The sequence below is a fragment of the Lynx canadensis genome, chromosome C1, assembly GCF_007474595.2.
Source record: "Lynx canadensis isolate LIC74 chromosome C1, mLynCan4.pri.v2, whole genome shotgun sequence".
NCBI lineage: Eukaryota > Metazoa > Chordata > Mammalia > Carnivora > Felidae > Lynx > Lynx canadensis.
Window position 1 is genome coordinate 34798012 of NC_044310.1, and position 27378 is coordinate 34825389.

The following is a 27378-nucleotide window of genomic DNA, read 5'->3' on the forward strand; positions in this document are numbered from 1 at the left end:
GACCCTCATGTCAGGGAACTGAAGCTGGCCAGCTAGCACCGGAGATTGCACTCTATCAAATCATCCCCAAGGCTACCCGCTGCCAGTGAGTAATCCACATCCTGGGCTCTGGCAGGTGCTCACAACTGCAGATGAGTCCTTTCCTTTACACATTCTCACACACCAGGCCCATCGTCCACCTTTCCAAATTCTCCACCTTAGACACCGATCTCTGGGTGCCTGCGATGCATATACTACAGAATAGGATCCAGTTGGCAGCTCCTGCCTCTTGGTTAGAGCCTAGTGAAGGCCCTGCAAAGACCCGTGCCCAGCTTGATGGCATCGAGTATCCTAAATAAGAGAAACCTGGGGCCCAAGATTCCGGGGAATGTAGGTGTCCTGCCAAAGCAGGGCAGCCCCAGTAATGGCTGCTTTTGGAAGAGAGGTGGATAATGTCCAGTTCACATCGGGCTGGCTGCTTTCAGGTCTCAACTCTCCCCTCTCCTTGTCTTGGACTCAGCAGGTCCCTGATGGCTGGTTACTCTCACCCTAGGGGCCATATGCTCTCAAATAGGGGACGTTAACCCTGCACGAGGGCACGAAGCCCACTCTGCCACGGGATCCTTAAGCTTGTTCTCATGGCCCAGGCAGCACTGCCACCTGTTGGCCATGGCTAGGAATGCAACCACACAGCACCGGGATTGGTGGCAACTGTCCCAGAGGTCCCAGAGGTCCCAGAGGGCTGACAGATGCAGATTGAGCTCAGCTCTTGAGACAGAGTCCATCAGCCCTGAGAATATCAAGGGTTAGCTGCCACCCAGAACTTGGCCAGCCATCTCCTTCACTGTCAAATTATCAAAGCCCATTCCTGCCCCACCAAGTCCCTTGAATACCACAGCAAGCTCATCCAATCAACAGATATTTACTGAGTACCTACTACGTGCCAGCATTGTGCAGCAGTGACTTATAGAATGAGAGATGATACAGAACTCTAAGGCTGAAGCCCCCTCTCCTGCCTGGAGATGATCCAAGTGCATCTCTCAAGAAGATGGAGTTGATTGTTTTAGTCAAATGGCCCCCAGCCCTGGTTCTGATCTTCAGGGCTACTGAGTTTGTCCCAGCTCCTGTATGGCGCTATACTGTCTTCCTGCTCCCCACTCCACCTGCCTGTTACACACCTTGCAGCTTTCCTGAACCAGTGGCTTCCTGGCAGTGTGACGGACCCAGGCAGGCCTGCCACCTCTGCATCCTCAGCTCCCCATCTGGCTCAGGCTCCCCGGCAGTGAGCACAGAGAAGCCTCTCTTGGTGAACTATTAAGTGGGATCTAGGCGGATGGTGCTTCATGCTGCAGGACTTTGCCCTTCTGGGGCCTTGGGGCAGAAATCATAGCCCCTGCCCCAGCCTGACCCTCCTTTCCGGCACCTCCCACAAAGCTCACCTTCCCTTCAAGAAGTTAAAGATCAACCCTGGGGTTCATCAGCAATCCCACCCTCCCCACTTTGTTAACCCTACACAGCCTAACTGCCACAGAAATTAGCAGCCTCACTTGCACTTGTCCAAACACAGCCGCTGCAAGACTCCTACAGAGACCTGTCCAGGCGCTCCCACCCACCAGGATCCTGGGATAAACAGACCACCACAGTCCCTGGGGTAGAGGCTGCTAAAATTCAATGGGAATTCTCTATTTGCAGGACCACAAAGTCCCAGAGGGCTGTAAGGGAGGTGAAGCAGAAGAGGACCCCACTCGTGGATATAGGTTGTGGGGAGGTGTCAGGCATTTATTTCTGGAGTAGGGGTAAGTTGGGTGGGTGTTGGGTGGGGAAGGAGCTCAGCAGTGGACACAGCTGCGCATGAAGTTGACACAGAGGCTTGTGTAGTAAGCAGGGTAGTCGCGGAGGTGGCTGACATGTGCAGATGACACAAAGTCCACAGAGCGCACCAGGACCCGGTGTGCCAGGCGTGCCTCCACCATGCGTTCCACATCCCTGGCCAGGACCACCTCGTCGGCCCGCGAGTAGAGGTAGAGCTCAGGCCAGCGAGAGGCTGCATCGAGTAGCCTGTCATAGAAGTGGGTGTGGAAGAGGGCAGTGAGTGGAGCGAGCAGGACATGGAACAGGATTGCCACCAGGGCGAAGGCCACCAGGAGCAGCAGGCGCAGCACAGCAGGCCGGTGCTCCAGGATGGCTGCCAGGGCCCGCAGAGCCCCCACCAGGTTGCTATCACCAGGACCGCTGTCAAAGATGGTGCCCACCACACGCAGGTGGCAGAAGCGCCGATGGGTCTGCAGGAGCTCCAGCACGTATCGGTACAGCATGGCACCAGCATTGCTGAAGACATGGAAGAGCAGGGGCTCCTTCTCAATCTCGTAATCAAAGAGTAGCTCAAGTAGCTTCTGGGCCAAAACACGAAGTGAAGGGATGCCCAGGGACTCGGAGAAGAAGACCATGTGCCATGGGGCTGTGTATCGGATCACGATGCAGCCCTGGGGAGAGGAGAGAGGCCTGGTCGGTCCTCGGGGATGGGGGTAGGGGTAGGGGTAGGGGAGTACCGCTAGGTCAGAGATGTCCAGAAGCTCCAAATGCCAGAGGCCCACAGGCCTAGCAGTGTCCAGGCACCAGCTCACCATTCACAGGTGCGGGTGCCTTCCAGAGTGGAAGGTACACTCAAGGCCCATTTATGGAATAATCACTTCATGCTGGCCAAGGCCACTCAGCCTGGCACGGTACGTGAGGCTTGGAGCTCGCTTTGGAGATATCTAAGCTGACCAGAAGAAAGTCTTACTCCGGCCCACACCCTGTCTCCCTCCCAACCTCCCCCTTACACCCTCATCTGCTCAACTCTGACATATTTACGGCCTCACTGCTTGGCTACACCTTGCTGCAGTGACTCAGCTCAGCACTATCCCCAGGCTCCCAGGCCCAAGGAGGACCATCCGACACCCCACCCCATAAAGACCCAACACAGGAGCTATAGCCTGCAGGCCCCAGTCTTGACCACCAGAGGCCACTCGTGAGCTAGACCCCGCATCGTGTCAGTCTCTGGCCACTGCCACCTTCCAGCAGGGCCTTGAGAGCAGAGTCCATACTCTCTGGCACAGGAGCCTGGCACCCAAATCTATCTGGTTCCAAGGCCCGGAATCACTCCTCCCACTCGCCCTGAAATTCCAAATATAGTAAACACTGTTGTTCCTCAAATTCTAAAATCTGAGCCAAACTCTTAGGCTTCTGTACCTCGCAACGCCTGGGTCAAGTATGCCTCAAAACCTCCAGATAGATCCTCTTCTAGGTCAGTTAGAAAAGGCAGCCAAAGCCATGAGCCTGCGTCCTAATCCCCTCTCGTTGTCCTGTTCCAGAGACAAAGGGCCCTTTGTCAGGGGAATCTGTTAGGTGGGCTCTGGGGTCATACAGGTCTGGGTTCAATTCCTGGCACCACTTCTTAACAGCACGAGCAAAAAGAAGTCTCCTTCATCTTCCCAAGTCTGTGTTTCCAACTGTAAACTAGGATGACATCCATCTCACAGGGCTATGAAGATTGAATGACAAAATGCATCTCAAGTGCCCAAAACAGCACCTGGCACAAAGTAAACAGTAGCAGCAATCAGTAATGGTAGGAGTGATCATGAGAACATCATACGGCCACAGTACTTGAATGACCTATAGCTCAACGCAATGGTCGGCTGAAATAATCCTGCCATTAGCCCCCTAACTTCACCCCTCCCGCTGACTCCAATCTGACATCTGCCCCAACTCCTCCTGGCACTGTTCTTACCAAGGCCCTGGCATGCCTAAGCCCCCTTCCTGAGACTCTGCAGAGGGGGTCACCAATGCCACCTGCCCCCTCAGGCTCTGGGAAACTTCACAAAGTGCTCTGTTCTGACTTCCCAGTGGGATGTGAAACGTCTTCCCCCCTATGCGACACACAGCATTGCCCACAAATGCAAACACACTCCCACATCACACCACCACACACGTGCAACTCCTAGGACTAAACAAAGCCCACCCACATCGCCATCCCACAGAGGCAGACACACGCGGCACCCACCACTCACTCACGTGCACCTACCATACCATCTGTGAGTGCACAAAAAAGCAATAGCCAGCTGTACACACCCACAAGCACCCACACCACTGGCGGGGACACACTTGCCTGCTGCACTCCCTTCAAGAGTATACACACACACACACACACACACACACACACACTCCCCTGCTGGAGGCTTCACATGCAGAACCACCTGGTGGTGCAGAAACAAACAGCAACTCCTGTGAACACGCCATCTATGAGGACACGCACGGCATGTGCCCTCCAACTGCGTGTCACCTGTGAGCACACACACAGCGCACACAACCTCCACCCCCCGTGAAGGGCATGACATGCCAAGCTTCCCCACTCGTGGGTCTGGGCCTCACTTCGAGGCTTCCCAGGTGCCTGGCATCTCTGCTGCCAACTCCCCAATCAGATGCTCCTAGAAGTCCCTGCACATCAGATCCCAGTGTCCCCCCGCCCCTCCAACCAAGCATTTCTCCATCTCTGTGCACACTCGGCCCCAGGGCCTTGCTGAGGGTCCCTGCCTCCCTCGCCTGTGTTTTCAGTCTCTTCTCTCTAGATTCCTAGCAAACCAACCTCATTAAAAAAAAAAAAATCCTCTGCAGTTTCATTGTGTCCCCCTCTAACTCTATCCCACCCTCTCTCTCCACCTTCCTAGATGGTCTTTGACACCTTCCCTCTCCGCTTCACCCCTTCCCACTGGCTCCCCTACACTACTCTCACGAAGGTCACCCATGCTTTCCCAAATGGTCAAACCCCATGATAGCTTTTAGCGCCCATCGTACTTTCCTTCCAGCACCTTCGGGATCACGCACTCGCCCCACAGTAGGTGTAGAAATTACTTAAAAATAAAATCTTAAAAAATAAAATAAGGAGCGCTTGGGTGGATCAGTCAGTTGAGTGTCCAGCTCTTGATTTCAGCTCAGATCATGATGCCAGGATCATGAGATCAAGCCCCACATGGTGCTCCATGCTCAGCATGGAGCCTGCTTAGGATTCTCTCTTTCTCTCTCTCTCTCTCTCTCTCTCTCTCTCTCTCTCTCTCTCTCTCCCCCTCCCTCTGCCCCTCTCCCCTACTCGTGCTCTCTCTCTCTAAAAAAGTTAATTAATTAAATAAGACCTTTAAAAAAATAAAAGAGCCTTAAGGAACAAAATAACTAGATGCCATGGGTGACCCTGGATTGGATCCTGGTTTGGGCAAATCAGCTATAAAAGACATTCTGGGGACTGCGGAAGAACCTGAATACAGACTGGGAACTAGAAGAGATAAAAACAGATTAACATGGGAAGGTGGGGATCATGATCTGAAAAAAGGCAAGATGCAAAATAGTGTAGTCAACAGATGCGGTTTAGGTAAAGAACAGATACAGAGAAAAGCTGAAAGGATGGGCACTAACGAGCAGATAAAGGTCATCTCTGTGTGTAGATGCAGTATTTTTCTTTTCTTTTAAATAATAAAGTATTAGAAGTATGGGTTTGGAAAATCTTTTTCTCCATACCCATCCTGTCCTGACCCCCTTCCTTTCCCAGACAACCCCTCCACCAGCTTGCCAACTCAACCCCACTGCCTTCCCTGGGATCTAACATCACCCCTCTGCTTAAATCCCCCCAGGACCCTCCCAGCCTGTCTCTTGACACCTGCCCTTTCTTTCATTCTCTGTTCTGGCCACGCTCACCTATTCCTATTCTTCCACCTGCCCTCAGGGATCTCAGTCCACTGGAGAAGCCAGACAAACCAGCCTGGCCCAGTGAGTGGAATTCAGAAGTAGCTAAAACTACCCACAGAGCAAGGCCATTCATAAACAGCAATGCCTGAGGACCAGCCTTGTTGGTGGGGGAAGGCCTCAAGCTCAGAACTACATGTTTCCCCCAACCCTTCTCCCATTCCAGGGCCACCATCTACTTCATGCACAGTGCAGACAAAGGTCAGTGGAGAGAGGCTGAGGCAGGGGGCAGAGGGTACTGCCTGGCCTTTCTCCCAGGAGATTCCCCGCTCCTCAGCCCAGGGCTTCCAGGTGGCACCTAGGGCTGTCCGCACTGGTGTCTCCCTGCTTTGGGAGGTCTGGGCCGAGGAAGACAGGGCCAGGCCAGAAGCCAAAGATGTGAAAGGGGCTTCCAAAACATAACCCAGCCCTCCTAAGCCTCTCTCCAATTACCAGAAGCTCTATATCCAACTCTTGGGGTAGCTTAAGAAGAAGCAAGAACCTCCAGCCTGAATCACTTTTCCAAGAGGCCCTTCTACTATGGGAATGTGAAGGTCCATGGTCAACCTAAGACAGAAACTCACCTGGTCAGAAAAGGAGAAAATTCCCAGCACACTTGGCCCAGGCTTTTGCTGCCCATCAGGGCAACAACAGACTTGAGGTCTGGGCTGACTCCACAGCTGGGAGCACATCAGGGCTGGGCTGCTGTGGGGTTTGAGGAGGAGGAAGGGGAAGCAGGTCAGGGGGCTGAGGGAGACAGACCAGGCAACACAGCCAGCAGCATCAAGAAGGGATAATCCTGCCAAAATGCCCATGACCCCAACATCTTCCTCACAGGCTGTTCTTCGTGCCATTCCCAGGCCTGCCACACTGCAGCCCAGGGATGAGGGCGGCCAAGGCTGAGTTCCCCACAGAGGGGCCACAGGGGACAGCGCCCCAATGAGCTGGGTGTCCTCAAGCCTGCAGTACTCACCCTTTTGTGGTAGATGGCGCTGTACTTGGCAAGGTTCTTGTCGGTGCAGCCACCCCAGCCCAAGAGAATCACCAAAGGCTGTCGTGTCCCCACCTCCTTCCCGCCTTGGTTGGGGCTGTTCTCTGAAACACAGACACAGTGGGACTGTCAGCACCAGAGCTGTCATGTGGGGTGAGGGTGACTGGCCAGTCCGGAGCCAGCACCACTCTAGCTGTAGGCAGGGAACCAACAGGTGCCAGACCTAGGCATCCTGCCAGCCCCTGGGCCTCTGATTCCCACGGGGCTCGCTCCTCTGTCCTGCCTCAAGTGGCATTTAAGCCTCTTAGGAGGCACTACAGGGTCACTGGAAAAACCCACAAGAGGGCACCTTTCTTTAGTAACTCAAAGACATAGCCCAGGTGAGAAAAGTAAGTGAGGACTTTCTCCATGCAATTTCACCTTCTAATCCAGATGTCAGCAAATTACAAGTCATGGGCCAATTGTGACACGTGGTCTGTTTTTATATGAACCGCAGGCTAAAAATGATTGTTGTTATATTTTTAAATAGTTTAAAAAATAAAAAGAGAATCGTATTTTGTGACATATGACTTCTATGAAATTCAAATTTGACTGTCCACAATAAAATTTTATTGGAACACAGCCATACTCATTTACTTAGTGTATGTAGCTGCTTTCTTGCTAAAACAGCAGAGCTGAGTAGTTGCAACAGAGATCGTGTGGTTCACAAAGCCTAAAATACTTACTGGCCCTTTACAGAAAAAGTTTGTCAGCCCTGTTCTAATTTCACGAGCACATGGAAGAAGAGGATTTTTTAAGTACAGTTCACGCCCAACGCGGAGCTTGAACTCACAACCTCTTGAGCTCAAGACCTGAGCTAAGATCAAGAGTCAAACATTTAACCGACTGAGCCACCCAGGAGCCCCAGGAAGAAGAGGATCTTAAAAGGAGAAATGGCTAGGACAGCACCAACAGGGAGGTGAAGCAGACTGACTCTGAGGGCCCATGCCAATCCACCCATCCTGTCCTGCCAGAGAATAATAACCGCCAATATTTATTGAGATGTAACCCTCCTAACAACACTAGGAGGAATATTATTGCAGATGAGGAAACTGAGGCACAGAGTGCTTACGTTACTGGTCTAAGGTCACCCTGGAAGTACACAGCTGGCAATTTGGCCCTTGCTCCCCATCCTAACTAAGCCACTTGAGACCTCCTGTGCCACGAGCACCACCCACAACTAGAAGCATGTCTCCTTCGGTGATATGCTAAGGCACAAAGCCAGCTGTTTCTTCTACGGCTGCTTTCAAAGAGGCCTCCCTGCAACCTTGTTGGTCTGACCTCATCTCATTCCCCCTGCCAAGCCAGCACCCACCCAGTCAGGGGGACTTTCATGCGGGGACTGTCTGTTCCTAGTTATCTGCCCTCCCAAAAGGGCCAGGGTGTGCCCTTCCAAGTATCAAGCCGCTTGGCAATACTCAGCTGCCACCTCGAGATTTATGGATGCCAGCGGTGACCTGGCAACAGTAAATTTCAAGGCTAGTTAAGAGGATGGTAAATATAAATCACTAACCTTTGGACAAAAGGAAGACAACAATTTCCTGTGGAAATTAATGTGATTGAAAAGTTCAATGTGCCTGCTCTCCAGCAGTGGTGACTCTGGCCTTCAGAGATTAACTACCCGCCCCCATGGGGATCCCAGGCTGGGTCGCAACTCAGCCTGGAGCAGGAGCTGCCAGCGCCTCAGTCCCTTCTGATGCCTGCCAGCGCTCCCAGGCTCCCCTGATGCTGGCCTGACCTCTGATAAGGGAGAAGGTCCTACACCGGGCCACTCCAGAAATTCTCACCACCTTTCCCAGCCTGGTGTCCCCACCCCCTGCCAGGGCAGCTCTTCGACTGCCCTGGCCCTTCTGGTGGAGAAGCCATATCTGGGGAGGACTTCCTGGGGATGACTCCCCATGAAGCTCAGGCTACAGCAGTCTCAGGGGTAGCAATCAACAGCCACCCATTTGGATATGCCTTTGAATCTCTGAGACCCAGGAACTAGATGTCTGAGACCTGCCCCAGGGAGGCCCCCTTACCTCTGTGCAACTGTCTGAGCATAGGCTCCCCTCCCCCAGCCTATAGCGGTCCCCTCCTAGGCCACCACCAAGACACCAGCAAAGGGCCTTGGCATTTACCTCAAATACAGAGAGGGCAGCCCCCTGGTGGCCACACCCCCTGGTGGCCTCCTGAAGTTAAGGCCAGCCCCCACCAGTGGCACTGGTGCATTCCCAGTTGGACAAGGTTCAAACAGCCTCTCCTGGGCCTCTGACCTGCCCTCTCCCAAAGCTGGATGTGAAACCCCATTCTGCTCCACCAGGTTTTACAGGTTCCCTTGGCTTCACCAACTCAGGTAGGGATGACCCTTCCCCTAGATAGGCATTTCCATGAAGAAACTCTCAGAATACGGACACCCTGAACACACTGCCTACTGCCAGAGCCCAGCCTTTCCGTACTACTCCTAATGGGAGGCAACTGGCCCCTCCACTCAAGCCAGGCCCTCGAGGCTGCCCCTGAGCCACAGGTGCCCTTCCTGTCTGCAGGCATGCCCACTCCCCCGGCACAATCTCCTCCTGTGACCCATTCCTAACTGGAGCCTTCACCCTGACCTCCTCCCACCAGAGCCATGCTGCCCCTTCTGATTCTATATTTCAAGCGCTACAACCCAGAGAGGTCCAAGGTGCTTTGGCAACATGGCTGAGAGTGACAGAGACTGGGAAAGATCTCCCGAAGGAAGACACATTTGTTGTGCTGGCCCTGAGGCCCGTTAGGAGCTGCCGGGTGGAGAGAGGGCATGAGGCTTTGGAGATGCTGCAGTTGGTCTGAGGCCCAGCAAGCAGTCCTGGGGGGTTGGGGGGGGGGGGAGGGCTAGAAGCCTGGGTGAGGAGAAGCAGTGGTTGGGAGAGCTGCCTGGAGCAGGTCTGGGGGCCCAATCGTGCAAGGCCTTTCAAGCCATGCACACGAGTTGGGATTTTATTCCATAGCAGTAGAGAACAAATGATGATCCTGGAATTAGGGAAGTGGCACAATCCAATCTGTATTAATAACTCGCACAATTATATAATGTCTATCTCTCCCTTTAGCTGGCAGGCTCTGTGAAGGGGGGCACTGAGTGTGTCGTGTTTATCCCCACATCCCCCAGTGCCCAGCCCTGTAGCTGGCCCATTCAGGCACTCGGGAGACACATGCTGGAATGAACATGTGGCTGCAAAGTGAAGGATGGATCCAAGGAGAAAGAGCTGGCATTCTTCTTGTTACCCATTGCCCTTTCCAGAGTAATAAAAGTAATTGTTATGGCTATTGTTATTTATTGCCACATCCAGATCATGATTCCTCCATCCTCCTATAAAAGCCCCTGTTCCTTTTATGCTCATTCCACTGGCCGTATCACCCTCTCCCCGCCGTGGCTGCTGCCCCCAGGGCCAAGACTCAAGCACTGGCTCCATCTCTCATTTATACTCCAGGACTTCCCATGACCCTGCAGAGGCAATCAAATCCACCTTGTTCCTAAACCATCACAGATCTCTCTGAATTCCACATCTCCCTCCAGCCCCTACCTCCCCCTCTTTCCCATCACAAAGAAAAACAATAATGATAACAGGAAAAGAGCATTATATGTCAAGCACTCTCTAAGCACTTTATTATCAACTCATTTAATCTTTACAACAATCCCATGAACAATGTACTGTTACTATTCTCATTTTACTGATGGAAAACTAAGCCACAAAGATAATAAATGACTTGCTCAGGGTTACACAAAAATCAGTGAAACTAGAATCCAAACCCAAGTGGTCTAGAGACCAGCTTGTCACCACTATCCCAGCCGGCACCCTGGGTAACAAAATCCAAGCCCCCAGTCTGTTTGTCTGTCTGTATTTATTTATTTGGTTCTTTATGTTTGAGGGAACACAAGCAGGGAAGGGGCAGAGAAAGGGGGACAGAGGATCCAAAGCGGGCTCGGCGCTGACAGCAGTAAGCCTGATGTGGGGCTTGAACTCACAAACCGCGAGATCATGACCTGAGCCAAAGTCAGACGGTCAACTGACTGAGCCACTCAGGTGACCCCCAATCCCCTAGCCTTAACCAAATCTCTATTACCTCAGCTCCAAACGTGTACACATAGCTCCCTCTGTACATCAACAGCAATGCTGACCTCTTCCACCTGCTTCTCCTCAGGGACTGGCTACCCCAACCAGAACCCCAACATATGGGGCTTCATTTGGTCCTGCAATCATCCTAGGAGTTAGTTACTAATGTCCCCATTTTACAGATGGGAAAACTAAAACACAGAAGAGCAAGTCCCTCTCCCCAAGAACATGCAGCCAACAAGTGGCAGAGTCAATGTCCATCTCTCTGGACCACCATGCCACCCTGTCCCACCCCGCTCCAGGACCTTGCACATGCTCCTCATTCCCCAGCCCAGGATGCTGATGCTCCATGTTCATGCTTTGCTAATGCCCACTCCCCTTGCTGAGTCAGCTCACTGTTTGCTTCCAGGAAGTCTCCCTTGATGTCTTCCTCAACCCCTTTTCATCCTCCACCCCAAATCACCAGACTGGTTAGATGCCCCTCTTCTGTTCTGTCACAGCACCTGTCATCACCATGCCACCACACTTATCACACTGCATGGGCAGTGCCCATTTGGAACAGACAGAAGCCTGCTGTAACGTGCAAGGCAAGAGATGGCAGAGGCCTGAACCAGAACAGCGGAAGCCAGGTGGGAGGGCAGAGGGAAATGACAGGGACAAGAGCAATTTTGGAACATGTATCAAAAGTCCCAAAAACATTCGATCTTTGACATAGCAACTCCACTTCTAAGAAAGAAAAGTGTTTAATCATATGAAAATACTCAATAATACCTTAAGAAAATCAGAAACATTAACGTAGGAGCTAAAACTATAGAAAACACAGGAGTCAATTTTTGTGGCCTTGCGCTAGGCAATGGTTTCTCGGACGTGTACAAAAGTACAAGGAATAAAAGAAAAAAATAGATAAATTGGGACTTCATCCAAATTAAAAACATGTGTACTTCAAAGGGCACTATCAAAGAAGTGAAAATAACAAGGGATGCTTGGGTGGCCCAGTCGGTTAAGCATCTAACTCTTGATTTCGGCTCAGGTCATAATCTCACAGTTCATGAATTCAGCCCCACAGCGGGCTCTGCGCTGACAGTGCAGGGCCTGCTTGGGATTCTCTCTCCCTCTCTCACTGCCCCACCCCTACTCACTCTCACTCTCTCAAGAAATAATAAATCAACATTCTTAAGTGAAAATCAAAGCCCCAGAATGGGAGAAAATATTTGCAAATCATATATCTGATAGGGGACTTGTATCCGGCATATACAAGAAAACTCTTACAACTCAACAATAAAAAGACAACCCAATTAAGATGGGCAAAGGATTTGCAGGGTGCCTGTGTGGCTCAATTGGTTAAGCAACCGACTCTTGATTTCAGCTCAGGTCACGATCTCACAGTTGTTAAGATCAAGTCCCCTGTCCGGCTCCCCACTGGGCGTGGAGTCTGCTTAAGATTCTCTCTCCCTCTCCCTCTGCCCCTGCCCCACTCATATATGCATGCACGTGTGCACATTCTCCCTCTCTCTCTTTCTCTCTCTCTCAAGGTAAATAATTAAATAATTTGGTATATCCATACAATGAAATACTATTTGGTCATAAAAAGCAATGAAGTATTGATACAGGCTACAAGTCACGGATGAACCTTGAAAATATATGCTAAGTCAAAGAAGCCAGACATGAAAGACTATATATTGTATGATTCCATTTATATGAAATGTCCAGAATAGGTAAATCCATAGAGAAGTAAATTAGTAGTTGCCAGGAGCTAAAGGAAGGGGGGGATGAGGAGGGACTACTAATAGGTATAGGGTGTCTTTTGAGGTGATGAAAATGTTCTGGAGTTAGTGGTGATGGCTGCACAATTCTGTGAATATACTCAAACCCAATGAATTGTACATTTTCAAAGGGTGAGTTTTATGGTATGTGAATTATATCTCAATAATGCTATTATTTTTAAAAATTAATAGTAATAGGGATGCCTGACTGGCTCAGTCAGTAGACCATGCAATTCTTGATCTTAAGGTTGTAAGTTTGAGCCTCACATTGGGTGTAGAGATTACTTGAAAAAAAATTTTTTTTAATTAATAGTACATTAAGTGAAAAAGCAAGTTGAAAAGCAGCATATACAACAGAATACACACACACACACACACACACACACACACACATATTTATGCATAGAAAAAAACACATCAAGGGGTGCCTGGGTGGCTCAATTGGTTAAGTGACCAACTTCAGCTCAGGTCATGATCTCATGGTTCAGGAGTTTGAGCCCTGTGTCAGGCTCTGTGCTGACAGCTCAGAGCCTGGAGCCTGCTTCAGATTCTTTGTCTCCTCTCTCTGCCCCTCCCCAGCTCATGCTCGCTCGCGCTCTCTCTCTCACTCTCTCTCCCTCTCAAAAAATAAATAAATATTTAAAAAAATTTTAAAGAAAACAGAAAAAACACATCAAATATTAATAGCAATTATTTCTGGGATTAGAGGCAATTGGTTTTTCCTGATATTTTTTACCCATTTTCTAAAATCAGTATGTATCAATTTTGCAATGAGAGTTAAAATGTTACTTTAGCCCAGGGGCCCCTGGGTGGCTCAGTCAGTTAAGCGTCTCTGACTTCAGCTCAGGTCATGATCTCACGGTTTGTGGGCTCAAGCCCCACATCAGGCTCTGGCCTGCTTCAAATTCTGTGTCTCCCTCTCTCTCTGTCCCTCCCCTGCTTGTGCTCTCTCTCTCAAAAATAAATAAATGACCACTAAAAAAATGTTACTTTAGCCTCTTGGCAAAGGCAGAAGTATTCTTTTCAACCCTGGCACTTCTTGAGCACCCACAAAACAATTTAATCTCACAGGCTCCCTGTCCTCTAGAACTCAACAAAACAACACTGACACCAATAATACAAGAATTACAAATATATATATTGTACAACAGTCCAAGTGATAAAATTAAAGCATAAATTAGATCGTGTCTATCCCAGGGGCATGTGGAGAAGACAAAGGAAAGGCTGATGAGGCACAAGGGTCTGTGACACAATATGTGCTTTTTCTCTGTAAGCCAGAATCAAAAGGCAAAGAACCTGTTTTCTTTTTAAAATGCAAAGAACAAAAGATCCTCAGTTTCTTCTGCTTCCCCAGAAATACCTTCTAAATTCTCACAGTCCTGATATATATTTTTTAAAGAAACCGTACCCCAACATGGGACTCGAACTCATGACCCCAAGATCAAGAATCACATTAACAGGGGTGCCTGGGTGGCTCAGTCAGTTAAGCATCCAACTCTTGATTTCAGCTCAAGTCATGATCTCACGGTTTGTGGGATCGAGGCCCACATAGGGCTCTGCACTGACAGCTCAGAGCCTGCTTGAGAGTCTCTCTTGCTTCCTCTGCCCCCTCCCCATTTGCATGTGTTCTCTCTCTCCAAAAAAAATAATAATAATAATTAATTTTTAAAAAAAGAGTACTTACTATATAAAATCATATCTGAATTCAAGAGAGAAAGACAAACCAAGAAACAAACTCTTAACTATAGAGAACTAACCGATGGTTGCCAGAGGGGAGGTGGCTGGGGGGATGGGGGAACTAGGTGATGGGGATTAAGGAGGGCACATGTCCTGATGAGCACCAGGTGTTGTATGGAATTGCTGAATCACTATATTGTACACCTGAAACTAATATAACACTGTATGTTAACTAACTAGAATTAAAATAAAAACTTTAAAAAAATAAAAATAAAACCTTATCTGCGTTCAAATCTGTGCCTCTGCCACAAATAACTGTGAAACAGACCTTCAGCAAGTTCTCTAAACTTCAATTTCCTTATCTGTGAAATGGGGCTAATAATACAAAGATTAAGTATAATAATGACGATAGAGGGCTTAGCATGGTAGCTGGCACAAAGAAAGAGTTCAATAAATCAAAGATACTATCCCTTCACGAGGAGCACATGCTTACTGTAGAAAAGGAGAAACTGAATATCTAATAAAAATGGAATCAGTTTTGTAACCTGCTTTCTTCCATTTAGCAATATATTGTGAACATCTCTCCCTGTCAGTTTATATTTTTCTACACCACTCTTTTTAGTGGCTACAGAGCGGCTGTAGAATATTTCATAATTTGTGGTGAACAATCTCCCATTATTGGACATGATATTTCCAATTTTTGCTGTTATAAAAAGACTTTATTGGACACCTCTTTCTTTGTGTGTGTGTGTCCTTAATTGTCTTCTAGAAATGGAACTGTATTCAAACAACACTTACTAATGGCAACTGAAATCTGCATGCACTAGCTCAGGAGTGGAGCTCCAGAGTTGAAAGCTGGGATAACTTGGGGTAAGATACTGGAGTTCCCCCAGGTTTCTGTTCCTCATTTGTAAATCGGCGTAAGAGCGCCCCCTGCTTCACAAGGTGGTTGTGATTAATAAAATCATGAGAAGTGCTCCTGGCAGGCCTGGCACGTGAGCAGGACATGGTCAACAGTGTAAGTACAACAGCAACCCTGGAGACCTCAGAGAAGGGAAGCCTGTAAAGGGTCCACCAGGTCTGGAGTTCAAATCCAGAGCCTAGCACAGCACCTGGTTAGAGCAGACAAATTAGAAAGGGTTTTTATTAATGTGTGAAAGACACTATGAGTCAACAAATATAGGCATACTTTGGAGATATTGCAGGCTCATTTCCAGACAACCCCAATAAAGCAAATGTCACAATTAAGTGAGTCAAGTGAATTTTTTGGTTTCTCAGTCCATACAAAAGTTGTGTTTATACTATACTGTAGTCTAGTAAGTGTGCACTAACATTATGTCTAAAAAAAAACAATGTGCATACCTTAATTTAAAAATACTTTATTGCTGGGGCACCTGGCTGGCTCAGTTGTAGAGCATGTGACCCTTGATCTCAGGGTCGTGGGTTCGAGCCCCACACTGGGGGTACAGGTTACTTTTAAAAAATAAATAAAATCTTTAAGAATACATTATTGCTAAAAAATGCTAACCTTCATCTGAAATCTGAGCTTTCAGTGAATCATAATCTTTTCGATGGTGGAGGGTCTTGCCTCAGAGTTGATGGCTGCTGACTGGTCAGGGTGGTGGTTGCCGAAGGCTGAGGTGGCTGTGGCAATTTCCTAAAATAAGACAAGGAAGTTTGCTGCATCTGTTGATGCTTCCTTTCACGAAAGATTTCTCTGTAGCATGCAATGCTGTTTGATGGCATTTTACCCCACAAGAGAACTTCTTTCAGAATTGAAGCCAATCCTCTCATCCCCTGACACTGCTTTACCAACTCAGTTTATGTGATATCCTAAATCCTTTGTTGTCATTTCAACAATCTTCACAGCATCTTCACCAGGAGGAGATTCCATCCCAAGAAACCACTTTCTTTGCTCTTCCATAACAAGCAACTCCTCATCTGTTCAGGTTTTATCAGTGAGATTGCAGCCATTCAGTCACACCTTCAGGCTCCACTTGTAATTCTAGTTCTCTTGCTCTTTCTACCCCATGTGCAGTTACTTCCTCCACTGAAGTCTTGAACCCCTCAAAGTCATCCATGAGGGTTGGAATCAACTTCTTCCAAAGTCCTGTTAATGTTGCTATTTTGACCTCTTCCCACAAATCACAAATATTCTTAATGGCATCTAGAATGGTGAATCCTTTCTAGAAGATTTTCAATTTACTTTGCCCAGATCCATCAGAGGAATCACTGTCTGTGGCAACTATAAACTTACTAACTGCATTTCTTAAATAATGGTAGGTGAAAGTTGAAATTACTCCTTGATCTATGAGCTACAGAATAGATGTTGTGCTATCAAGTCATGAAAACAATATCAATCTCATTGTACATCTCCATCAGAGCTCTTGGGTAACCAGGTACATTGTCAATGAGCAGTAATATTTTGAAAAGAATCTTTTTTTCTGAGCAGCAGGTCTCTACAGTGAGCTTAGACTATCAGTAAACCATGTTGTAAACAGATGTGCTGTCATCCAGGCTTTGTTGAATTTACAAAGCACAGGAAGAGTAGACTCATCATAATTCTTAAGGGTCCTAGAATTTTTGGAATGGTGAATGAGCATTGGCTTCAACCTAAAGTCACCGGCCGCCTTAGCCTCCAACAAAAGTCAGCCTGTCCTTGGAAGCTTTGAGGCTAGGCACTGACTTCTCTGCAGCTATGGAAGTCCAAAATGGTATCTTCTTCCAATATAAGGCTGTTTCATCTACATTGAAAACCTGTTGTTTAGTGTAGCCACCTTCATTAATTATCTTAGCCAAGTCTTCTGGATGACTTTGCTGTGGCTTCTACATCAGTACTTGCTGCTTCCCCTTACACTTTGATGTTATGGGGATGGATTCTTTCCTCAAACCTCATGAACCTGCCTCTGCTAGCTTCAAACTTTTCTTCTGCAGCTTTCTCACCTCTCTCAGCCTTCACGGAATTGAAGAGAGTTAGTATCTTGCTCTGGATTAGGCTTTGGCTTAAGGGAGTGTTGTGGCTGGTTTCATCTTCTATTCAGACCACTCAAACTTTCTCTGTATCCACAAGAAGGCTGTTTTCTTATCATTCGTGTGCTCACTGGAGTAGCGCGTTTCATTTCCTTCAAGAACTTTTCCTTTGCATTCATAACTTGGTTGTTTGGCTTATGCCAAACATAGTGTTCGGCCTATCCCAGCTTTCCACATTGTCCTTCCTTAATAAGCTTAATAATTTCTAGCTTTTGATTTAAAGTGAGAGTCTCGTAACTCTTCCTTTCACTTGAACACTTAGAGGCCACTATAGGGTTATTAACTGGCTTAATTTCAATAATGTGTCTCAGGGAATAAGGAGGCCCAAAGGGAGGGAGAGAGAAGGTGGAATGGTGGTCAGTAGAGCAGTTGAACACACACAACATTCATCTTACATAGGTGGGGTCTGTGGAGCCCCAAAACAATTACAATAGTAACATCAAAGATCACTGATCACAGATCACCAAAAATATATATAATAATGATGAAAATTTTGAAATATTATGAGAATTGGGGCACCCGGGTGGCTCAGTCAGTTAAGCATTTGACTTCAGCTCAGGTCATGATCTCATGGTGTGTGGGTTCAAGCCCCGTGTCAGGCTCTGTGCTGACAGCGCAGAGCCTGGAGCCTGCTTTGAATTCTGTGTCTCCCCCTCTCTCTGTCCCTCCCCTGCTCACACTCTGTATCTCTGTCTCTCAATAATAAATAAACGTTTAAAAAATTTTTTGAAATATTATGGGAAATGCCAAAATGCAACACAGACACGAAGTGAGCAAATGCTGTTGGCAAAATGGAACCCAGAGACTTGCTTGATGCAAGGTTGCCGCAAAACTTCAATCTGTAAAAAAAAAAAAAAAAACCCACATCTGCGAAGGGTAATAAAGCAAAGCAATAATAAATAAGACAGGGTATGTCTGTAAATAAACTCCCCTGTTCAAAAAAAAAAAAAAAAAATGCCTTTAGGAGGCCCGCAGGCAAGGAGAGGATCAAGTCCCAACTCAGTCTTCACCTGGGCCTCCGAGGCCTCTCTGGTGTGACAGCTCAGGCCACCTCAGGCCTCTCCAGCGCCCTTACTTCCGCACTCCCTTTGCTCACCATCGGCTCTGTGAAGCTTTCGGTCACCTTGGGCCACTGTTCTCCAGGAAGCCACCTCAATGCCTGGAGCCCACCATGGTGTTCAAAACCACTCTGGACTGTTTCCCAGGGCCAGTGAAAGCTTCCTGAGGGTTAATTGGCCATTTTTGGGACCCACTTTTTTTTTTTTTTTTTTTTTGCTAGTGCTGACACTAGCAGGTTCACAGTAAAGCCTAGGCTTACAATACACCCGTCACTTCCCCTCTCTGTGACCTCCGAAGGCCTTCCTTGTACTCTAAGATGAGCCCTTGTCCAGACCCTGTGAACCAATCATTTCTGAAAATGTTTACTGAACATGAGAGCAATATAGTGCTCCCAGCAAGCCGAGGGGGGGCCCTGGGGCAGGACTTGGCTGACCATTCTCTGGCTGGGAGGAGGGGCAGCATAGCCTCGGCCTGGAATGTCAGAGCATCTCTGGCTCAGGCCCACAGAGCTGCCAAGTGACTCCATTCAGCCTAGTTGGCACCTCATCCTTGCCAGCCCCTAACAACAGTGAGCAAAACCGTCAAAAGCACTGACAGGGATCCCTGCTACGAGAACCAGAGAACAGAACCTTCTCCAAGGAAATGAGATAGGAGCAGAGTATTAGGAGGGGGAGGGGATCACTGGTCAGAGAACCAGGATGCAGGGAGACACCAGGGCAAGGAAGCAGCTTCAGCAAAGGACCGGGCAGACTATCCTCCCAGCATGGGCAACCACAGACACTGGCTGGTGGGATTCCCGGCTGAAGGATCCTGGGCTGCCCAGCCTGGGCTCTGAACAACTGCAGGTGTGCAGCTGCCTTCTAGCTAACTGATATGCCAGTAGCAGCTGCTCGCCTGTCACTCACCGCAGTGCCAGGCACTGCAGTTTTGATGTTTAAATACAGGGAAAAGATATTCTGGAAACCAAATATAACTGTCCTATACACTTCTCCACCATTAAACAATAAATGCAAAAGAAAGACAATCTCCAGGATCCCCACAGAGTATCCCTGTGTGAAGCCATGTCGGCCTGGAAAGAGCTCTCTGCAGACAGATTCAGGGGATCATGGTGCTGTGACCTCCTTCTGCGGTCCCACAATCCAGCTCAGCTCTAGGGCACGCACTCTAAGAGGGAAAGGCATGATGAACTGAAGCCAATCCAGAGGGGCCATCAGAAGGAGGAGGTTCTTAGGACCACATCAGAGGAGTGACAGCTGAAGGCCCTACAGGTATTTCTCTAGGAGAAGAGAGAGGTGAGGAAGGCATGAGCTGACCTCTTTTTTGTTTTTTAAGTGTTTATTTTTGAGAGAGAGAGGGAGAGAGAGAGCGCCTGAGTGGGGCAGGGTCAGAGAGAGAGGGGGACAGAGGATTTGAAGCAGGCCCTGCACCGACAGCAAGAGAGCCTGATGTGGGGTTCAAACTCACAAACCATGAGATCATGACCTGAGCCAAAGTCGGATGCTCAGTCGATTAAGCCACCCAAGCAACCCCTGAGCTGACCTCTTGAAGACAGAGGAAGAGAGACTACCTTGCTGTGCTGCACCCACCACGACCCTCTAGCCCTGCAGTTATCACATCATTGTGAAACCACCTGCTTATAAACCCTCACTCCTCCCCCAAACCACAGCTCCCTGAATGGAGCCTGTGCCTGAGTCACTTCTGAGGCACCAATAACTAACCCGTGGCCAGGACACAACAAATGCTGAACTGAAAGCAGAAATGACAGGAAGGCCTGTTGTGGCTCAAGAAAGGGAAGTGCTTTCTAACAATCCCAGTTACCTACAGCAGTCCAGGATGTTTGAGAGGAAGCATCCTATCAGGGAAGGGTCTTGAAGCAACAGAACACCCTCATGCTAGTAGAAGGACGCAGTACTAAATGGCCCCCTTGGACCCAGCTTCCTCAAGCAGTGAGGGGAGCCACAAATAGAGGAAACACACAGACATGCCAGGCACACACACCCAGTCCCTATCTTGTAAACCCTCACAATTTCATGATGCAGACACTATTACAATTCCCATTTTACAGTGGAGGAATCTGAGGCCAAGGAAGGCTCAGTCACTTGCCAAAGCCATAGAACCAGCAGGAGGTAGAAGTGAACTGTGAACCAAGACCAGCAGGCTGCCCACCTGGGCTGAGGGAGAACACCTGCCCTACCACGGCAGCTCTACCCCTTCTCGTGGCTGGTGGCTCTCCAAGGGCAATAATATTAACTGGCTTCACCTCCTCCTGATGCCAACACCTTTCAAAAGCATTTTTACATCTGTAAGCTCAAGAGCCCTATGCCAACATACCCAGCTCTAAGGAAATACATCTGGTCTAGAGCCATCTGTCCTGTGGGAGCCTAGCGGCTGCCCTCTCCTCCTAGACCCCAACCAAGTAAAACAGATGCTATGGGAGGGGATGGGAAGGCTCTCCTGAAGGAGAGCAACATCTGAGCTAAGCCTTCAATGATGAAACGGACAAGGACAAGGGAGGGGTGGTGTGGGGCAGCAGAGGGGAAAGGGCATTCCAGACAGAGGAAACAGCAGAAGCAAAGGCAGAGAAGCAAGAAGTGTGTGGAGAATCACAAGCAGTTTGTGTTGCCAGAACATAAAACTTAAATTGAACAGTGGAAGGACACAGTGATCTAAGTGATAAGCAGGGGCTGATAAACTACGAAGGACTCTGAATGCCACGTTAAGGAACCTGGACTTGATTTATCCTGAGGGCAATAAGGAGCCGCTGAAGGGTTTTAGGCAGACCAGTGATAAAAGCAAACCTCTACATTAAGAAAGATCACTGTGGTAACCATACAAGAGGCTGAGCTGCTGGCAGTGAGACTGGAGGGCGGAAAGGCCATGTGAACTAATGCAGGGAGAGACATGCTGGGCTCAGTACTTCAAGCCTCCTCTCTTAAAATTCCCAATCGAGGCCAGACTTTCCATTCTCTGGGCCCCCAATTCAACTCTCACTGCAAGGATCCAGGCCTGCTCTACAGGCTACTCATTTTGTGGAGCCTCCCACACACCACTCTTTAATGATATGACTCTAGGGAGGAGTAATGCTAATCACTATACTTACTTCATGCCAGACACTATGCTGGGTCCTTTACACAAATTACCTCAGTTGTGTAACTAACAGCCCTGGGAGGGAGGTTACTATCGGTAGCCTCGTTTTGTACATGAGGAAACTGCCAAAGGTCACCCAACTACTAAAGGGAGGATCTGAACCGACTTCTACCTGACAGCAGAGACTGCTCGGTTAGCCACTGTGAAGGACAGTGGGAGGGATGAGTCCTGTGTCCCGGGCTTCTGCAAGGACCCCCGGGGAAAACAGTGGGTGGAAAATAATGGGTGGGTCCTCCAGCCACAACCACCGAAGAGAGGCTGGAAGTGGGAAGCCTGACCCCAAACAAACGAATCAGGACAACCCCTGTCCTAGGCAGCTCTCAGCTGCGAGAGAAAAGAGGGCACAGAACGGAGATCTCCAACTGAAAAGACAGAAAAATCCCTCAACAAAGCCCAGGCCGCAGGGAAGGGGCGGGGCTCGGACCCGGAGACGACTCCGGGGGCGGGGATTGTACAGGGGCGGGGCTCTGTGGGCCCGACAAAGTCTAGGACCTGCGGGACCCCGTGAGGGGGCGGGTCGCGAGAGGGCGGGGCCGCGAGAGGGGAGGAGCCACAGCTATGCTTGCGACCCACAGACTCGCTCGGTTACCTCCCCACGATTGGACCCAACCGTCGTTCCATACCCTGGCTCCAGCAGGGCTGATCCGGGATCTCGATGGTGTAGTCCAGCTCAGACGAGGCCATGGTGAAGGCGCCAGCACTCAGCACGGGCCTCCGCCGGAACTCCCGCTTGCGCGCCCGCGCCTCACCCGCAGCCTCTCGGGCACCGCCCAATCACCACCCACCTCTCCCGTCGCTGCCCAATCCCTGAGCCGCGCTCTGTGACCTCCCGTCCTAGCAACCGCCGAGTCTCTCTCGGAGCCTCTCGCCGCACCCCACCAGTAGGCCCTAGCAACCATGCCCCGCCCCATCTATCTCTGCTTCTCAGCCATTGGCTGGATCTCCTGATCTGGGTCCGCTATTGGTCAGCCGGGACGCCAGTCGGAAAGAGGTCCCACCCGCCAGTGTAGGTAAGAGGGTCTGCGGGAGATTTGCGGTATTCTGGAAATGGGAAGGTTTCCCTTCCCGGTCGTGTCTTGTCCTACGAGGTGGACGGCAGTGCCCTTTGACTTACATCATCTCCTACCTCTACCATCCTTTACCAGACGCAGCTCCGAGGGCTGGAGGTAGAAAACCGTATAAAACGGCCTAGGACGCGTGCCGGCCATCCTCTACCCAGTGGGTTCAGGCATATTCTGGTTGGTGGGGTGAGTGGTAGGCAGGGGAGTGGTGTCTTAAGGGGGAGACTCTAGAGAATGCTCTGTTCATGGGGGCACAAAGGAGCTAGCGAGTACAGTTTTCTTGCATTTATCCATGCATTTAACAAATATTTATTGAGCACCTGTTATGTAGGTGGGCTCTAGGGAGGATTAAGCTTTTGGCCCTGACTTCCATACATCTTAAAAGGAGAGGGAAAAAAACCACGCATGAACCAACTGTAATTCTGTGTGAGGGATAAATACTACAGAAGGGTAGGCCCTAAGGATTTTAGGGGCTCAGAAAGTATTGAAGGGACATTTATGGCAATGGGGATGTCTCTTGAGCTGGGCCTTGAAAGACTGTGGAGATAGGGAAGACAAAAGACTCCTTCCTCAAAGAGAGGAAACTGAGGGGTGAGTGCCAGAAATCTTGAGCATCTTCTGGCCAGAGGAGATACTAATGTGAAAATAACCTTGGAAGAACAGTTAGGTCCCAATCCTGGAGGGTCTTTGATGCCACACTCAGCTCTGAGCTTATAGGTAGATGGTAAAAATTTTCCAGTGTGTTTTATAGCTACAAGCACAAGAGTTCAGACTTTATCCTGAGGACAGTGGGGAGTCATTGAAGGGTTTTAAACAACAGAGTAACAATCAGATTTGTGTTTTAGAAAGATCAATGCAGAGAATGAATTGGGGATTGGGAGAAGGAGGGAGACCAGTTAGGAAGTTGTTTCAGTAATGGGAAAATATTATGGTGGCCTAAAGAATGAAGAGGAGGGGATGGATTCCTTAGACACTTGTGAGCTAAAAAGAACCAGACTTGGTGCTTGGTGGGGCAAGTAGGAGAAGTGAAGAATGACTTCTAAATTCCTGGCTGGAGCACACAGAAAGAAGAGATAGCAAAGTTTTTAGGAGAGGGTAAGTTTTGGGACTGATGAGTCCAGTGGGACATCCAAGTGGAAGTGTTGAGGCAGCAGTGAAATATGCCTGACTGGAGCTTGCGAGATAAGTCTAAACTAGAAATCGAAATGCGGTGGTCTGTAGTGCCTTGTAGACATCAGCCACACGGTGGATGGATTTGTTGGGCTTTCCAGACAGTATATACAGGAGTAAGAAGAGAAGAAGGCCTAGGACATAGTCCTGAGAAGCCCCTGAGTCTGAGGGTCTTCAAGGGAGGATGAACTTGCAAAGTCAATGGAGATGAAGTACCCTAAATGGTAAGATAATCAGTGGTAGAACGTGCTGTTTGAGAAGCCAAGGCAGGAAAGTGTTGAAGGCTGATGACTAATCAAGTAAAATAAAGTCTGAAAAAATCCACTGGATTTAGAAACAAGGAAGTCGTTGGTGGCCTTTGCAGTTTCAGTGGAAGTGATAGGAAGAGAGGTCAAATTACCGTGAGTCGAGAAGTGGGTGTGAAGGTGCGGCAGTGAAGACTGTACAATACATTTTCAAGACATTTGGCTCTTTCCAAGAAGAAAGAGAGAAGGCAATAGGAAGGAGGCAAAGATTTTTATTCAGATGAGAAAATGCTTTTGGCGTGGATCCAGCAAAAGGAAAAAAAAGGCAAATTTACAGAGATAAGTGAGAAAGTAGCAACCCCAGAAAAGGAATAGGAGGGAATCCAAAGCATTGGTGGAGAAATTCACTTGGAAAAGCAGAGGGACATTTGCACTGTGACAAGAAGGAAGCATGAGAGATTAGTACATTAGTAGGTTTCGTGGCAGGAATTTGAGGAAATTGTTGTTTGGTGGTGTCTAGTTTCTCTGTGAAATGGGGACATGATATCAGCCAGTGAGAGTGGGATGGGAGATGGTATGCAAGGTCTGAGAAGAGCAGAGAAAGATTGAACTAGCCTCAGTGAGTGAACAATGGCAGCAAGATGACTGAGGCAGCATACAGATTTCTGGGCAGTTATGAGGCCTCTTGAGGTCAGTGACCATTCATTGTAGCAGCAGCAGTCTGCATGGTTGTGTGATAAGCATTTTTCCCCAACAGTATTCAGCCATCTAGTGGGGGGTGCAGAGAGGTTAGTTCAATCGGTCCAGGTTTGGGTTTCATCAGGTGGTGAAATGGAAGGACAAAGAGGTGGATGATCCTGCAATGGGTCGAGATGATAGAGTTTAGCACCTAAACTGCATGAAAGAGTGTAAAAGTGTTATAGACTGGGGGTCCCAGTGAAGTCAGAGATCCCTTATCTTGGAAATAGTTGAATGAGAGAGGTGTGATCAGAAAGTGGAGTAATGAAGCTTGACTAGGTCCAGCTGATGGCAAGGTCCAGGATGTAGCCATGGGAGTGGGTAGCTGGAGTGGAATATAGAAGACAGTCAAGATGTTGACATGGCCAGCCCCACCGGTTGATGGCAGGACTTGAGGAGGGAAAAGGATGCTTGTGAGCTAGGTACCAAAGTCCTTGATGGATTAAGAAAATTGTTCTTGAGTCTGATGCTTAAGGTGATGCTGTGAATATGAGGAGGGATAATGGTCAATACATTAGAGTGGCATGACCCTCAAAGTAGCAAGGGTTTTTACAAGAAAGAGGCGGAATAAGGAACTGGGTTGGGCTTTGGTGAGGAGACCCCGGCCCCCCTGCCAATCCTGTGACTTTTGGGGTATAAAAATATAAACAGCCTCCACCAGGGAGGGCTCTGCAGAAGTGGCACCTGGAGTAGAGCCAACTTTGGGGGCAGGCTGAGGGGAGGCAGAGCAAGTGTGGAGAAGCTAAGGGTGGAGAAGACTGCTGATTGGGAACAAAGGCCTTTGAGGACAGAGTAAAGAGGCTGGGAAGGAAGGAGGGGTAGGAAATCAGGTCAGGGAAGATGAAGCACCGAGCAGTGCAGGGGTGAGGAGACCATGGGTAGAAAGATGATGGTTGGCCTAGAGAGTTAATGTTTTGTGGGGAGAGCATGAGGGCAGGTCTGTGGAGTGGAGGTCGGAAGCAGAAGTGATCTAGGAGAGGAAAATTGGGGTCTGGGTAGAGAATGAGGGTAGGTCTGGCAAGAGGATGAAGGCAGAGGGTTTCACAGGAGGGAAATGGGAGAAAGGTGGTCTCTGGGGAGAGGATGGAGGGAAAATAAACTGGGGGAAAGATGGGGCACATGGAGTCTGTAGGGAAGTGATGGGTGGCAGGAGGGATCTGTGAAGAAGTTATGAATGGGGAGCAGAAGGAAGGGACTGAGAGAAAAAAGTGACAAACTGTAGTACATCTGCCCTGAGGGAGAAGTAAAGGCCAGGACACCCTCTGGCTAGGCCTGAGGTCAGAAGGAGAGTGTTTCTTTCTCTGTCTCTCTTCTCCCTCCCTCTCTCTTTCTGCATGGGGAGCTAAGAGTGAGGAGTTAGGATGGGAGCCCAAGGAGAAGATCTCTATCCCATTCTGCAGATGGAGCCTGCAGGAACAGGGGACACTGACTGCCTTGTCTCCAAGGCCATCTGGGGACAGGGAGCCAGGCTGGCAGCCCATGCTCCAGAGGCTTCTTGCTTTTAGAAACGTGTCTTTGATTTAGGGAAAGAAAGCCCTCTGAGAAATTTTATTTAGAAACAAGACCAGGTGACCTTTTGGTTTTTATTACCTCTGCTCGTTTGTCACTAAGGACTTTTGACTTAGTACAATAGCTGGGGTTTTTGAGATTTTGTGATCTTAGTTTCCCTGCGTGAAGAACCATTTGTCTGCTATAGATATGATTTATGGGGGAGTCCAGATTTATTAATCACCTCTGAAAATGGAGAGGAAATTAAAAACAAAGAGTCCACTCTGGGCTGAAGACAAAATAGGTTTGTCATCCTTGCAGAAGACTTTGCCAAGGTTAAAAGGCCACAAACAAACCAATTTGGACCATGGTTCCTAATCCGGATTTTAATTTCATGTGCTTTGATTTTTTCAGGCCATTTTCTCTCCAAGGTAAAATAATGACAATTTTAATTGGCTGCCACTTACAGAGAGATTCCAATAAGCATGATGGCATACATATATTTTTCTCTGGCATTCCATGTGTGCTCCGGTTCCTATGATCAAGCTGGTGAGGCTGACTTTTACTGCATGCTGCATGCCATGATCAGTTGACTATAAATTAAATCCTCTTTTCCAAAAGCCATTTCCATTAGTGCTAATTTGTTTGCTTCTCATTTCCACTGATCATTAGAGTCTCTGCTTGTGAGCACCAAATTGGAAATAATTTCTTTGACATTTCAAAAAAAAATCTCCCCTTCTTGAATGCCATTTGGCTGTGCAGCTAAAGAACATTATGGTTTGCAGAGGAACAGTTCACTCCAATTACAATTTAACTGACCGTTCATGGCACTGAATCCCTGTCCTTAGTGTCCAGAGATGACACCGTTGCTGACATTGCTATTTCCTGTCATAGCTGTAAAATGCCTCATAGACTTTGCACTGGCCTTCTTGGATGGAGATTCTGCCACCCTGCACATGGTAGCTTTGCGAAGTTGGTAGTTTATGGACCTACATATCATGGACCCTCAGATATAACCATCTAAAACAGGAGCAGGCTGATTTCTTCACTCATTCACCCAGCAAGCATTTATTAAACATCTATTTTGTGCCAAGCATTATGCCAGGCCCTGGGGACACAGAGATAGGGAAGACCAACCCCTGCCTTTGAGGAACTCACACTCTACTGGGA

At 48.6% G+C, this 27378-nt stretch overlaps 2 protein-coding genes across 3 annotated transcripts in view; one reads left to right on the plus strand and one right to left on the minus strand.

The window, feature by feature from the left end:
- Window positions 1-19: 19 nt before the first annotated feature.
- TMEM53 (transmembrane protein 53) lies at window positions 20-22287 on the minus strand. Of its 2 annotated transcripts, none has more exons than XM_030323968.1 (3): window positions 22130-22287; window positions 6704-6825; window positions 20-2462 (listed from the first exon to the last, which is right to left on the minus strand). In XM_030323968.1, exons 1-3 carry the CDS (start codon window positions 22188-22190, stop codon window positions 1809-1811), a joined length of 837 nt encoding a protein of 278 aa, XP_030179828.1. In that variant the 5' UTR covers window positions 22191-22287; the 3' UTR covers window positions 20-1808. The 2 variants fall into 2 exon arrangements, with proteins under 2 accessions (XP_030179828.1, XP_030179829.1); XM_030323969.1 differs by lacking the exon at window positions 22130-22287 and adding an exon at window positions 6315-6435 and having other exon boundaries at window positions 6704-6763.
- Window positions 22288-22457: 170 nt separating this feature from the next.
- The window catches only part of ARMH1 (armadillo like helical domain containing 1), a 50547-nt gene continuing 45626 nt past the window's right edge, over window positions 22458-27378 (plus strand). Inside the window, exon 1 of the mRNA XM_030323965.1 lies at window positions 22458-22516. The gene's annotated coding sequence lies outside the window, so the exon portion shown is untranslated. The remainder of the gene's footprint in view (window positions 22517-27378) is intronic.